Here is a 13,672-nt window from a genome sequence, read left to right as displayed (position 1 = left end):
TATATATAAATTTTCTGAGAATTTCATACATGAGTATTGTAGTTACATCATGTCCATCCCTACCAGTTCTGTAGACATTTTGTTCAGTATAGTGTCATCAGAAATGGGATGCTAAGATTTCCTCATCACAGGCACTGAAGAAATGGCTCAGCAGTTAAGAGCACTGGCTAATCTGACAGAAGACCCAGGTTCCAGTCCCAGCACCTACATGACAGCTAACAACCATTTATAACTCCAGTTCCAGGGGGATCTGATGCCCTTTTCTGACTTCTTCCAGCACTGACACATGTGGTGCACTTACATATGTGCAGACAAAACGTTTATACGCATAAAATATAAATAAATTCTTAAAAGTTGAGAACTGACTCCCAAAAGTTGTCTTCTCACTTACTTACATACACACACACACACAAATAAATATTTAATTTTATTCTTAACACACACACACACACACACACACACACACACACACAAATAAATATTTAATTTTATTCTTTTTTTGGGGGGGGGTCTTTCTGAGACAGGATTTCCCTGTAGCCCCAGCTGGCCCAGAACTCACAGAGATCCACCTACTTCTGCCTCCCAAGTCCTAAGATTAAAAGTGTGCCACCACACCTGGTCCCAAATAAATATTTTAAAAGATGGCTCTGAAGTTATAGACTTGAGGCCATGTTGCCATCTCCCTGCCTTTGTACCTGATCCTACTGTTCAGTTTACAATGTAGTTAGTTGTAGGAATGACCTTTACAATATCAACATGCTCTGGACAAATGCTTTTTACCTTAACTTTTGCAAGCTAAAAATGAGTCTTGTGTTTTGATATCATTCAACAGTATCACAACTTTCTTATAATGTAAACAAGTTTTGCTCCTCTTGTAACCTAAAACATATGGCATTAATCACTTATGGCCCTTCTCCGACCTTGACCCAAAACAATGCATGAATGTGTGGGTATGTTTTACACACCAAGCACTGCAAACAGGTGATCTTTAAAGGCAATGAGATTATTATTCCATTTGTGTTGCAAATAACAGTATCAAATTGATAACATCTATCTGTGGCTGTGCATGTAGTTCTTGGTCAATAGGGGTCAGAATGGACAAATTTCCTGATAATCCTTCCATTTTTTTTCCTTTCCCCCTTCATGCTGGATATACTGTTTCAATAAAAGAGAGGGGGAGGGCTTGGTTTGAGAGCACAGTTCTGGGAGAAATCTGAAGGAACAGGTTCTTAGAGCTAGGTCTAAGAACAGGTCCCCTTTTGGCTATAATGGATGCTAAGAGTCAGGCTGTTTTAATTAAGGCATAGTTGTAATGCGACATCACACACTGCCAAATTTAGTAAATAGTTCTATCACTAAAATAAAGTTTTTAAATCAGAAGAAAAGATGGAAGGAAGTAATTAAGGAAAAAGGAAAGAAGGGAGGCAAGCAAGCAGAAGCTGGCAAGGAAAAGAGGTTTAATACTCCTGAATTATCCGCATTCCTGAATTCAGAACCTGCAAGTGGAAGGGAGGAAAACTTTCACTGTCTCTGTCTAAAAGTGTTGTCAATCACTTCTTTAGTTGTGATGATTAAGATTAATTGTTAACTTGACAGGATCTAGACTCACCTAAGAGGTAAGCCTCTGGGTGAGGGATTAACCCTGGCAGGAATTATCTAAAGTTAGTTTCTGGTCAAACCCGTGAAGGATTATTTTAATTAGATTAACTCAGATGGGAAGACTCACCCGAAAAGTAGGTGGTGCCTGTTCCCTGGGCTTCCATCCTGGGCAGCAGAAAGGAATGCTAGCCGAGTGAGGACATTGGGATGTTCGTTCATCGCTCTTGGCTTCCTGGCTGTGGATGCAATGTCACCGGCAGCCTCTGCTTCTACAGCCAAAACTTCTCTGCCGTGATGGACTCTATCTTTGAGGTAGACTAAACCCTTTCTCCCTTAAATTGCTTCTTTGGGTTATTTTTATCACAACGAGATAAAATACAGAAAACTGGTACCAGAGGTGCCCTGAACTCCCTATGTAGCCCAGGCTGGCCTTGAACATTGAAACAATTCACTATTGAAGCTTCCCAAGTACTGGGATTATAGGCAAGAAAAAACTACCATACCCAGGTGTTTTTTTAGGTTTTTTTTTTGGTCTTTTTGAGACAGGGTCTCCCTGTAGCCCCAGCTGTCCTGGAACTCACTATGTAGACCAGGCTGGCCTTGAACTCATAGAGATCCACCTGCCTCTGCCTCCCCAGTGCTGGGACTACAGGTTTTCCCCCCCCCCCCTGGCTTTTTTTTTTTTTTTTTTCTTTTTGTTAGTGAGGGATCAAACCCAGACCCCCGGTATACTAGGCAGGTACTATACCACTGAGCTATACCCACGGCCTCATAAATTTTGTTACTTTAAAGTAACCTGTGGGTAGGAATGACCCTTGGTGGTACTTTTTTTTTTTTTGGTCTTTTTGAGACAGGGTCTCCCTGTAGCTCCAGCTGGCCTTGAACTCACTATGTAGACCACACTGGCCTTGAACTGACAAAGATCTGCCTGCCAGTGCCTCCCAAGTGCTAGGATTAAAGGTGTGTGCCACCATGCCCAGCCCCTTGGTGGTACTTTATTTCCATCAGTCAGTCTAGTTCATCAAATGCCACTGTTTGCCAGTCTTCCCAGGAACCACCATGTATCAAACTTGTTCTTATTTAAGTGGACTGTGGTAGGAACCAAGCCCCACCCCATAAATCCTACAGTTAAGTGTTTACATCCTCAAACATTTTTTTTGTTTGTAGGATAATAATCTTCTAGGTAGAATTCTCATTTTCAGAAATAACCATAAAAACCTAACCATAGGGGTTTGGGGAAATGGATCAAAGGGGGGGTAAGAGTGCTTGCTGTAAGAGCAAGATAATCTGAGTTTGAATCTCTGGCACCTATTTGAAAGCTGGGCATAGTTATGAGGTTCCTGTAACCCCAGCATTGGGAGGTGGAGACAGGCAGACCCAGGGAACTAGCTTGCCAAAACCATAAGCTTCTGGTTCAGTGAGACATCCTGTCTCAAAAAATAAGGTCAAAGTGGGCTGGAGAGATGGTTCAGCGGTTAAGAGCACTGTCTGCTCTTGCAGAGGATCCAGTTTGATTCCAGCACCCAAATGGTGGCTAACAACAGTCCATAACTCCAGTTCCAGGGAACCTGATACCCTCTTCTGACCTCCATGGGTATTGCACAACACAGGTGCACTTACACACATGCAGGTAATACACTCATACACACAAAATAAAATAATAATAAAAATAAATAAGGTCAAAGGTGTAGTGGCATAGGCCTTTAATCCCAGAGGCAGACCAATCTCTATGCATTCTGGGCCAGCCAGGGCTACACAGTGAAACCCTGTCTAAAATAAAATGAAATAATAAATAAGATGAAGATAGATGCATACGGGTACACACACTTATGCACACAAGTTCACATATACCACACACAAACATATACAATTTTTTTTAATGTGCATGCGTGTATTGCCTGCATGTAGGTAAGTGCACCTGTGTCGTGCAATGCCCGTCAAGGACAGAAGAGGCTGTTGGATCCCCTGGAACTGGAGTTACGGACAGTTGTTAGCCATGTGGGTGCTAGGATTTGAACCTGGGTCTTCTGCAAGAACAGCCAGTGTTTTTAACCGTTAAGTCATCTCTCCAGCCCCAAACATACACAATTTAAAGGTACCTAACGGGCCAGTGAGATGGCTGAGTAAAGGCACTTGCTGCCTAGCCTGATGACGGGCTTTCAAGTTCCAGAACTCCCAACTCCCACAAGTTGTCTTCTGACCTTCACATACAAATGTACTGAGTATGCACATATGCTTGTGTAGGCACACACACACTCACACTAAATAAATGTAAAAAAAGTTTCTTAAATCACCTAACCACAGGCTTAACACGATGTCAAAAGCACAAGATGCTTCTAACAGGAGGAAAGTCCATCCTGACAAGAGGCCTGAAGAAGAGACCGTTGTGCTGGCCTCTATGGACCTGGGCCTTCAAGGGATGTTCAGACATTTCCAGAGGACAAACTCTTTTCATGATCTTTTGACAGCCAAAGTCTGTTGTTAGTTTCTACTCTTCCTGTATGAAGCATTTGGCTATCCGTGGTCAAAGGTCTGGGAGGCCACGGAATATAGTCATAGGGTGGGGACAGAATGGCTTTGTATAAAAGTCAGTGTTTAGCCATGGGGCTGAAATATCTGAGCAATCCCATCTGGAGTAAAGAAAGACAGCCAGCAGCAAACCTCCAGGAAACGCGTCACCACTTAAAAGTAACATCCACACTCTCTGGGATCTTATGGGACATGTGCCTGCCCCATCCCCCCATCTAGCCTATACAATTAGCTAGGCCAGGGTAGAAAGAACTGGCTCCTGCGGGCTGTCCTCTGACCTTCACATATGCACCATGACATGCACACACTCACACACAAACACACACTAAATAAATTAAATAAATAAATAAATAAATAAATAAATAAATAAATGGTGGAAGCAGAAAGCCAACTCCAGCAAGTCATTCGCACACGTGCACACCAAATAAAGAGACAAAAATGTAATTTAAAAAATCATTTTTAAAAAAGAAGTCTGCTCACCACAGCCTCTTTTGCTGTATAGTTCAGAGATCTCACACTCTGTGCAAAATATTTCCCAAACCACACTGCTTTTGGCTCCCTTTTATCCAGACCATGTTCTTCTGTCAGGGGTGCCCAACTTTTTGACATTATGACACAATCTTGTCGTCTACAAAGTTCAGGCTCCAGAACTAAAAAGTCAAGTTGGAGAAAAAAATTACACATGAAAACAAATCTCATAATGTTTAAAATAAGTTTATGGTTTTGTGTTGGGTCATATTCATAGTTCTCCTGGGCTACATGCAGCCCACAGACCAGAGACTGGACATTCTGGAACCTGCTGGGACCACACGGTTCCTCCTGGGAGCTTTCTCTACATGTGCTCTGCATGGGGACAGTGCAGTGGTTGGCAGCTGGGTTTGAGATTCTAATCATCTGGAACATTACTAATCACCAGGAACATTACTTAGCTCATGACATTACCGTAATTACTAAGAACAATGATGTGATTAGAAAAATGGACAGTGGCACAGTTTTTGCCCAGAATGCACAGGCCCTGCCTTCTATCTCCAAGTTCATGGGGAGGCAGCCCACATCAGGTATTGGCTGACTGTTCTCATACCTCTTTTCTTCTCCTGTAGTGCTGCATATCACACTGAGGCCTTGCACATTGTAGACAAGTGCTCTAAACACTGGGCCTCAGCTCCAACTCTGATCTTGACACATCTAAACCCAATTTCTCTTCTATCCCCAGATTTTATGCCACCCATGACTTGCATGCGAGAACTTCTCCACCTGATCTCTGAGCAGCTCTCATCTCTTGAAAAATGCATTAGGCTGTCACCAAGTGGCCTCTTTTTAGTCTTATGTATTATTGTTTTTAATCTTCTCCTGCCTATCTTCATGTCTCCCCTGCTGGCCTGTATGGAAAGTAGAGAACCATTTCTTGGCTGTCATCTTCCTTGAAGGGACCAGCACAATAATAACTTAGGGTCAGAGTAAAATAAAAAATGGCCACCGGGGGGCTGGGGAGATGGCTTAGTTGACAAAGTGCTTTCCTTGCAAATATGAATCCACTAAAAAAGCCATGCCATGTGGCACAAGCTTCCCCAGTGATGGGATGGCAGAGACAGGCAGATCCCTGGGGATGGGTGGCCAGTCAGTCTGGCCTACTTGAGATTTTCAGGCCCACAAGAGACTCAGTCTCAAAAATCAAGGTGGACAGCTCCCAAGGAGTGAGGCCTACACACACACACACACACACACACACACACACACACACACGCACACCTGTATACATACACTGGCCACTGCTTGATTTAATTCAGTAGTGAACTCTGGAGGACAAAGGATTGGCCTTGGGAATTTGAGTTGGGTCTACTCCAATTATTCTGGTGGATATTATTTGAAACTCTCACACTAGGTCAGGCAAATACTCCATCTGGGAGACTGTGTATGCATTTCTAACTTTATATGGTGCCTGTGGTGCTATATAAAGATCAGTCTTCCCATCAACTTCAAAGCAGCTCCCAGCTTGACACAGCGCTGTGGGGGCATGGAAGAAGAGAAATGGGTTCCGTGTGTTCAAAGAATCTTATCAGATGGGATAAGAGTCCCCAAACTCCTTTTCTCTTTCTTATTTATATTGCATACAGGAGCCAACTTATTGCACATCAAATTCTCATTGAAGATATTGGGGTGTTGGGTTTTTTTTTTTTTTTCTTTTGTCTTTTTGAGACAGGGTCTCCCTGTAGCCCCAGCTGTCCTGGAACTCACTGTGTAGAGCAGGCTGGCCTCAAACTCACAAAGATCCACCTGCCTCTGCCTCCCAAGTGCTGGGATTAAAGGTGTGCACCACCACGCCCAAAGGGGTGTTGGTTTTTATAATGTATTTATTTTTATTGTTTGTATGTGTTTTGCCTCCATATACATATGTACACCCATGTGTGTAATGTCCGTGGAGGATAGACAAGGGCATTGGACCCCTAGAACTGGAGTTACAGACAGTTGCTAGCCACCATGTGGGTGCTGGGAGCTGAACCCAGGTCCTCTATAAGAGCAGCCAGGCAGTCACTGCTCTTAACCTCTGTGCCATCTCTCCAGGCCCAAATGTATCATTTAAAAAATTACACTTATTTATTTAATTACTTTTGTGTGTCCGTGAATGTGTGTGTGTGTGGGGGGGGGTGTGCACACAGGCATGTGTGGAAGTCAGAGGACGGCTGACAACTTTCAGCAGTCAGTTTTCTCCTTCTACCATGTGGGTGCCAGGGATTAAACTCATATCATCATGCTTGGTGGCAAGTGTCTTTTCCTGCTAAGCATTTCCAATGGCCCCAATGTACTTCAATAGCATCATTAACCTTTATTGGAATCTTTCACTTTTCTCAAAAGACCTACTGTCAGCGTGCTTGATTCTGACCCCATGTATGGCTCCCCGCCCTGTAAGCTAACATCAAAGTGACACTGTGGCGGTAGATGTACCGTTTGGTAACATCCCCAGACCTCTATGTTCAAATACAGAGCATATGCAGCACATTACCATTTAAGCAGAGCTGTAACATTACCATTTAAGCAGAGCCCTGTGCACCTTGCATTGTACCTACCCCCCAAAATCTGTGTGGGTTTTGGAGGCTTCTCTCTAGAGTGATCTGAATTGTTACTTTCATTTTCAGTTTGGGGAGGTGCTGGGCCCCTCACTTTTCTAAAGCAACCATGATATCTTTGTTTCCAATGAGAATTCACATCTGACACCAGGTAAATATTTCTGATAAGGAAATGATTTTAAAAACTTTAACTTCTGGGTAAGGATGTGTCAGACAGAGGAAGCATGATGTCAGCCCCTAAGTACAGAGGCTACCCAGAAGGTCAGTTAAATACCTCCTTAGGAGGCCAACTGATTGTTTTTGTTGTTGACATCATCTGCTGCCAGGCAATATGACAGTATTTCTATTGACAATATGTGACAACCCAGTCCACGGTTCACTGCAAGTGCTGTCTGCCACCAGCTCCCATGTCTTGCCCACAGCCTGCCTAGAAGGACGGCTTACCATCTGCAACCACGATTTCTTCCTCCTGGCCATCCAGGGCTCCTTCTTGGATGCCGACATCTCCTTGTTCAGTTACACCACCAACAGTGGACAGCTGACCATTCTTCTGTAAGGGCTGTAGAAAAAGACAGAGCCATGTAAACTGAATCTCAATCCACATATCTAAGTTTGAAACAATGCTTGAATTTTCAGAACAGAAACAAGTAAATGGAGAAATACAGAGACATGGGGGTTCAATGATGACGATATTTATCTAAAAGACTCAGTCACTGTAAAAAACATGTGCCATGTTCTCATCCAGCAGATTGAGTTTGAGCACAAGGCTTTGTATTCGTTCCATCTTTCACTAACCGAGCACAAGCAGGACAGGTACTCTTCACCATTCCAGATGTTTCAGACACAAAGGCTCTTGCCACCCTGAGCTTACTGTGGAAGCCACACTTTTCTCCTCCTTTTCTTTCCCTTGCAATGCTGGGGATCCAGAGCCTTGCCCACGCTAGGCACTCTGTCCCTGAGCTACATCCTCAGTCCTGAGAATATTTTTTTTTACTCTAAAATGGTATCTTGGTGAACTTTCATTTAAGAAGTTTATACCAATGGGCTAGAGAGATTGCTCAGTGGTTAGAACTGGCTGCTCTTGCAGAGAACCTGAGTTCAGTTCTCAGCACCCATATGGCAGCTAAAAGCAGTCAGTAACTCCAGTTCCAGAACTGACACCCTCTTCTGGCCTCTGTAGTCATTGCATGAATGTGGTTCACATATATACATATAAGCAAAACAATAATATACATAAAATTAAAAAATAAAAGCTGGATGTGGTGATGCACACCTTTAATCCCAGCACTCCCGAGGCAGAGGCAGGTAGATCTCTGTGAATTCAAGGCCAGGGGGCTACAAGGAGACCCTGTCTCAAAAACAAACCAAAAATAAAATAAAAAATAAGGGGCTGGAGAGATGGCTCAGCGGTTAAATAAAAGAAGCCCACACCAGTGCTCTTGGGTACGCCCCATTCTTTCCCTGAGCACCTCTCTACTCTTGGGCCAGAAAGATGGCTCAGCAAAAAAAGGTGCTTGGTGCCAAGTCTGATGCCTTGAGTTCAATCCCTGGAACCCACATGGTGGAAGGAGAGAAACAGCGCCTGAAAGTTGTCCTCTGACTGCCATACATGCACTGTGGCATAACCATGCATTCATATTCTCTCTGTCTCTCTCTCTCTCTCTGAAGGAGACATACACAGAGCAAGTGATTGCAACAGAAGCTCCTAGCCCATGCTAGGGGGGCCCAGGGTTTCACTGAGGAAGTCACGGCAAAGCTGAGAACTAAGTTCTCCAGGCAAGGGCTCTGTGAGAATAGGGGACACAGGGAAGGAAGTGAGTTACAGGGCACTGAGGGGTGAAAGCTGATGTTTCCAAACCTCAGAGAACAAAGAGAAAAGTAACATGAGCCTGTGAGGGATGGTTCTTTTTCTTCAAAAATATTTCGAAGTGGGGGTTAGGAAGATAGCTCGGTAACTGTAAAGTGATTGCCATGCAAGCATGACAATCCAAGTTTGATCCCGTAATCCATTAAAAAAGTCAGCCATTAGCCAGGGAGATTGGCTCAGTTGGTACAGTGCCTGCATCACAAACATGAAGGCCTGAGTTTAGATCCAGAGAACCTACATAAAAAGTCAGGTATGGCATGTGCCTGTAACCCCAGAGCCAGGTGATGGAGTCAGGTTGAGCCTGACCTACTTGGTGAAGTTCCAACCAATGAGAAGACCCTGTCTCAAACAAAAGGTAGAAGGTAACCGACACAGGCGAGGCTGTCCTCTGACCTCTACACGCATGAAGTGCACATGTGCACTCGAAGACATATAAGGAAAGAGGGAAGGGTCAATCACAAAGCTCAGCTCTCCCCTGTAGTCACTGTTTATAGGCCAATGGATTGCTCTGGACAAACCACAGGTGTGGGGTCAGTCTTGAAGGTTCTGTGCGCTCAAAGATCCAGAAGCCTTGAGGAGTGCTAAACTGATTTCATCTGGCTGTTCTCTGCTCCCAGCAAGACTGCCCTTCATTCGTTCGCATTTTCTCCTGAAATAACCCCATGGTACTTTAATACCGACACACAGACACAACAGTCAGCTGGCTTCAAAATGTTCATGCTGAGTCCAGTTATTAGAAGCAATACTCAGATTACAGTTCCACTTAAAGGTTTCTCTTACTAAAATCTGAATGATAGGAATTTCAAATGAAAGCTAAAGACGGGGAGGGGGGGTGTCTCCTCAAGGCTGGTCAGCAAAGACATCAGTATATTTTAACTCGATAGCGGTAGAGATGGGCACAGGATGGGCTGGATTTGATTAACAGTGTAAAGGGCTGGGGAAGAGAAACAGGATTACATGTTTAGGTGGGTTACGTGGCAGCTCAATGAATCTTAGCTCTAAAACAATCTTGCTGGAGCTAAGTGTGGTGACACAAACCTATAATCTCAGGTAGTTGGGGGGGAGGGAGGAAGGAGGAGGATTGAGTTCAAAGCTCAATGTAAAAACAAGAACAAAAAAATTGACAAGGCAAATTAAACAGAGATCACAAGAAAGATGCTCTGATGCCTCTGTGTGTGTGATAGGTACATGTGTGCATGTGTGTGAGTATACATGTGTGCACGTGTGGATGCCAGAAGATGACGAGAGACTTCCTCAAATCACTCTCTACTTTATTTACTGAGGCAGGATCTCACTAAACCTGGAGTTCACCTGTTTGGCTAGTCTAGCTGGTTTGCCTGGGGGAATCCCCTGTCTCTGCCTCCCAAGAGCTTGATACCCCACTTTAATGCTATAAACTTCTGGCCATTGCATTCTTGTTCAGGCATCAGAACTCTTAAGTTGTAGAGAATTTAGAATTCTACAGTTTCTATAATTCTTTGTGGTTACAGTTTTAATCGAAAGCATCTTCAATTGGAGCCAAATTCAATCTCCCTCCCTCGCTCCCTCCCTCTCTCCCTTCCTCTCTCCTTCCTTCCTCTCCTCTCCCTCTGACAGTGTCTCATGAATCTCTTTAAACAAGGATCTACAGGCACAGATTTCCCTCCACTCTTTCAGAAATCTTATACAAACAGCAAGGTACATTAGATAACAGAAAATGAATCTTAAAAACTAAGGTCAGGAGGCTGAGGCAGGAGGATTACTACAAGTTTAAGGCCAGCCTGGGCTAAATAATGAGTTTCAGGCAAACCGGGGCTACAGAATGAAACCCTGCATTGAAAATTAAAACCCAACAAATACAGAAAAAAACCACCCGATCAACTGCGAGGCCTCCTTATAGTCTATGTGTGCAATGGGTAACAGAGTAACTAGCACCACTGCCCTTTACAAAGCCACCTGACAGGGGTGTGACTTTAGTAGCAGACAAGTTACGATAGTGACATTATTAAAACCAAGTTATGAGCTTATTTCATTAAGTGGCTTGAATACAGCAAGTGTATGCAAACTGTACCCCCAACCCCACGGATGATGTTTTAGGTGAATCTTCAGAGCTCAAGACACACCAACCAAAATTCCACAGAAAAAAGGGACATTCCTCGTTCTTTTGCCCAGTTCACACATATCCACCACTGACCTTGTGCAAAATCTTAAGTATTTTTGAAGATGAAAGGCTCATTTTTTTTTCTTTTTCTCTGTTCAGGCAGGATCTCATGTATCCATGCTGCCCTGAAACTTGGTGTATAGCTGAGGATAACCTTGAAATTCTGAACTTCTTGCTGGACATGCACCATCATGCCCTATTTATACAGTGCTAGGGATCAAACACTTTACCAACAGAGCTACATCTCCAGACAAACATTTCTTTTCATCTCAAAATATTTTGGGGTTGTTTTTTGTCTTTTTTTGAGGCAGGGTCTCCCTGTAGCCCCAGTCAGCCTGGAACTCACTACACAGACTAGGCTGCTTGTATGAATGCTGGGATGAAAGGTGTGCACCACCACACCCAGCTTCACCTCCAATTTTAAAAAAGAAAAAGGTTTTTTTTTTTCTCCTTTTCTTAATCATCTAATACCTCTCTGCTAGTGTTAAAAACTCAGGTACTGGGGCTGAGCTCAGGTTCCCAGCACCCACCGAGCGAGCACCTACTACGGTCTCGAACCACAGCTCTAAGAAGTTTGCAGTGGTTTGAAAGCGAATGATCCCCACAGCTGGTATATGTATCCAGTGGGAGGTGCTGTTTGGGGAGGTCATGGACGCTTCAGGAGGTGGGGCCTTGCTGGAGGAAGTATGTCACTGGGGGTGCGCTTTGAGAGTTCATATCCTGGCCCCACCTCCAGTTCACTCTCTGCTTTGTGTTTGTGAATGAAGATGTGAGCTTTCGTGCTGCCAGCCTCCCCAACATGATGGACTCATCCCCTGGAACTATAAGTCAAAATAAACTCTTTCTCTTGCTTGGTCATGGTGCTTTATCACAGTAACAAAAAGCAACTAATACAGGGCTGGAACAAGTGGACCCTAGGGCTTGCTGGCCAGCCAGCCAGGTCAGTGAGAGACCCTGTCTCAAAAAACAAGGTGCAGGGGTTGGAGAAATGGCTCAGCAGTTAAGAGCACTGGCTGCCCCTGCAGAGGACTTGGTTGGATTCCCAGCACCCACATGGTGGCTAACAACTGTCTGTAACTTCAGTTCCAGGAAATCGACCCCCTCTTCTGGCCTCTGTGGGCATTGCATTTATATACATACAGGCAAAACACTTATACACATAAAAAGATTTAAAAACAAGCTGATCCGGGCATGGTGGCGCATGCCTTTAATCCCAGCACTCGGGAGGCAGAGACAGGTGGATCTATGTGAGTTCAAGGCCAGCCTGGTCTACAGGACAGCTAAGGCTACAGAGAGACCCTGAAGAGTGACAGAGGCAGACCTCTGGCCTCCACACACATGTACACACCCGTGTACAGGCAAGCGCATACACAGACACACAAACCCACTCAGGTATTTCTGAATTAATAGTAGGTTAAAATCAATTTTTAAAAAATTACTTTTTTTGGTCTTTTGAAACAGGGTGTCTCTAAGCTCCATCTGGCCTGGAACTCACTATGTAGACCAAGCTGGCCTTGAACTCACAGAGATCCGCCTGCCTCTGCCTCCCAAGTGCTGGGACTACAGGCGTGTACCATCACGTCCAGCTAAATTAATTAAAATCATAAGATAATTTAAATATGTTTCAAGCCAGTATTTCCTAAATGTGTATAGGCACCTAAGCATTCACTTTTATATTATTATCATTATTATTAATTTTTTTTGGTCTTTTTGTGAAAGAGTCTCCCTGCAGCCCCAGCTGGCCTGGAACTTGATATGTAGACTAGGCTAGCCTTGAACTCACAGAGATCTGCCTACCTCTGCCTTCTGAGTGCTAGGATTAAAGGCATGTGCCACCACGCCCAGCTATATATTTTTTTAATGTGTATGAGTGTTTTATTTAAATGTATGTGCACCATGTGCATGCAATGCCCGAGGAAGCCAGAAGAGGGCATCACATTCCTGGAACTGATGTTACAGATGGTTGTGGGTGCTGGGAATCAAACCCATGTCCTTTGCAAAAGCAGCAAGTGGTCTTAACTGCTAAGCCATCTTGCCAGCCAGCACTCACCTAAAATATTTTAAAGTCATATTAGGATTCACTTTTGAAAATGTTTGTATATATTTTTAAAATATTTTATTTATTGGGGCTGGAGAGATGGCTCAGTGGTTAAGAGCACTGAGTGCTCTTTCAGAGGACCTGGGTTCAATTCCCAGCACCCACATGGTGGCTACGAACCATCTTTAACTCCAGTTCCAGGGGAATCTGAAGCCCTCTACTGACTCCGCAACATTGCAATTTAATAAAAAATATTTTTTTACTATTATTTTATGTGTATGTGTGTATTGCCTGCATGTATGTGAGTGTACGCATGTGATGCAATGCCCACAGACCTCAGAAGAGGACGTTGGATCCCAGGAACTGGAGTTTCAGATGGTTGTTAGCCACCATGTGGGTGCTGGGAACTGAACCCAGGTCCTCTGCAAGAGCAG

At 44.0% G+C, this 13,672-nt stretch overlaps 1 protein-coding gene across 1 annotated transcript in view; it reads right to left on the bottom strand.

The window, feature by feature from the left end:
• The window catches only part of Akap12 (A-kinase anchoring protein 12), a 123,207-nt gene that overhangs the window by 44,290 nt on the left and 65,245 nt on the right, over nt 1-13,672 (bottom strand). Inside the window, exon 2 of the mRNA XM_008847735.3 lies at nt 7,638-7,752. Coding sequence (XP_008845957.1) covers nt 7,638-7,752 — 115 coding nt within the window. The remainder of the gene's footprint in view (nt 1-7,637; nt 7,753-13,672) is intronic.

Source organism: Nannospalax galili, unplaced genomic scaffold (assembly GCF_000622305.1).
Source record: "Nannospalax galili isolate Female #2095 unplaced genomic scaffold, S.galili_v1.0 scaffold563, whole genome shotgun sequence".
Lineage (NCBI taxonomy): Eukaryota > Metazoa > Chordata > Mammalia > Rodentia > Spalacidae > Nannospalax > Nannospalax galili.
Note: the sequence above shows the minus strand (reverse complement) of the source record. Positions and strands in the feature narration are given on the sequence as shown.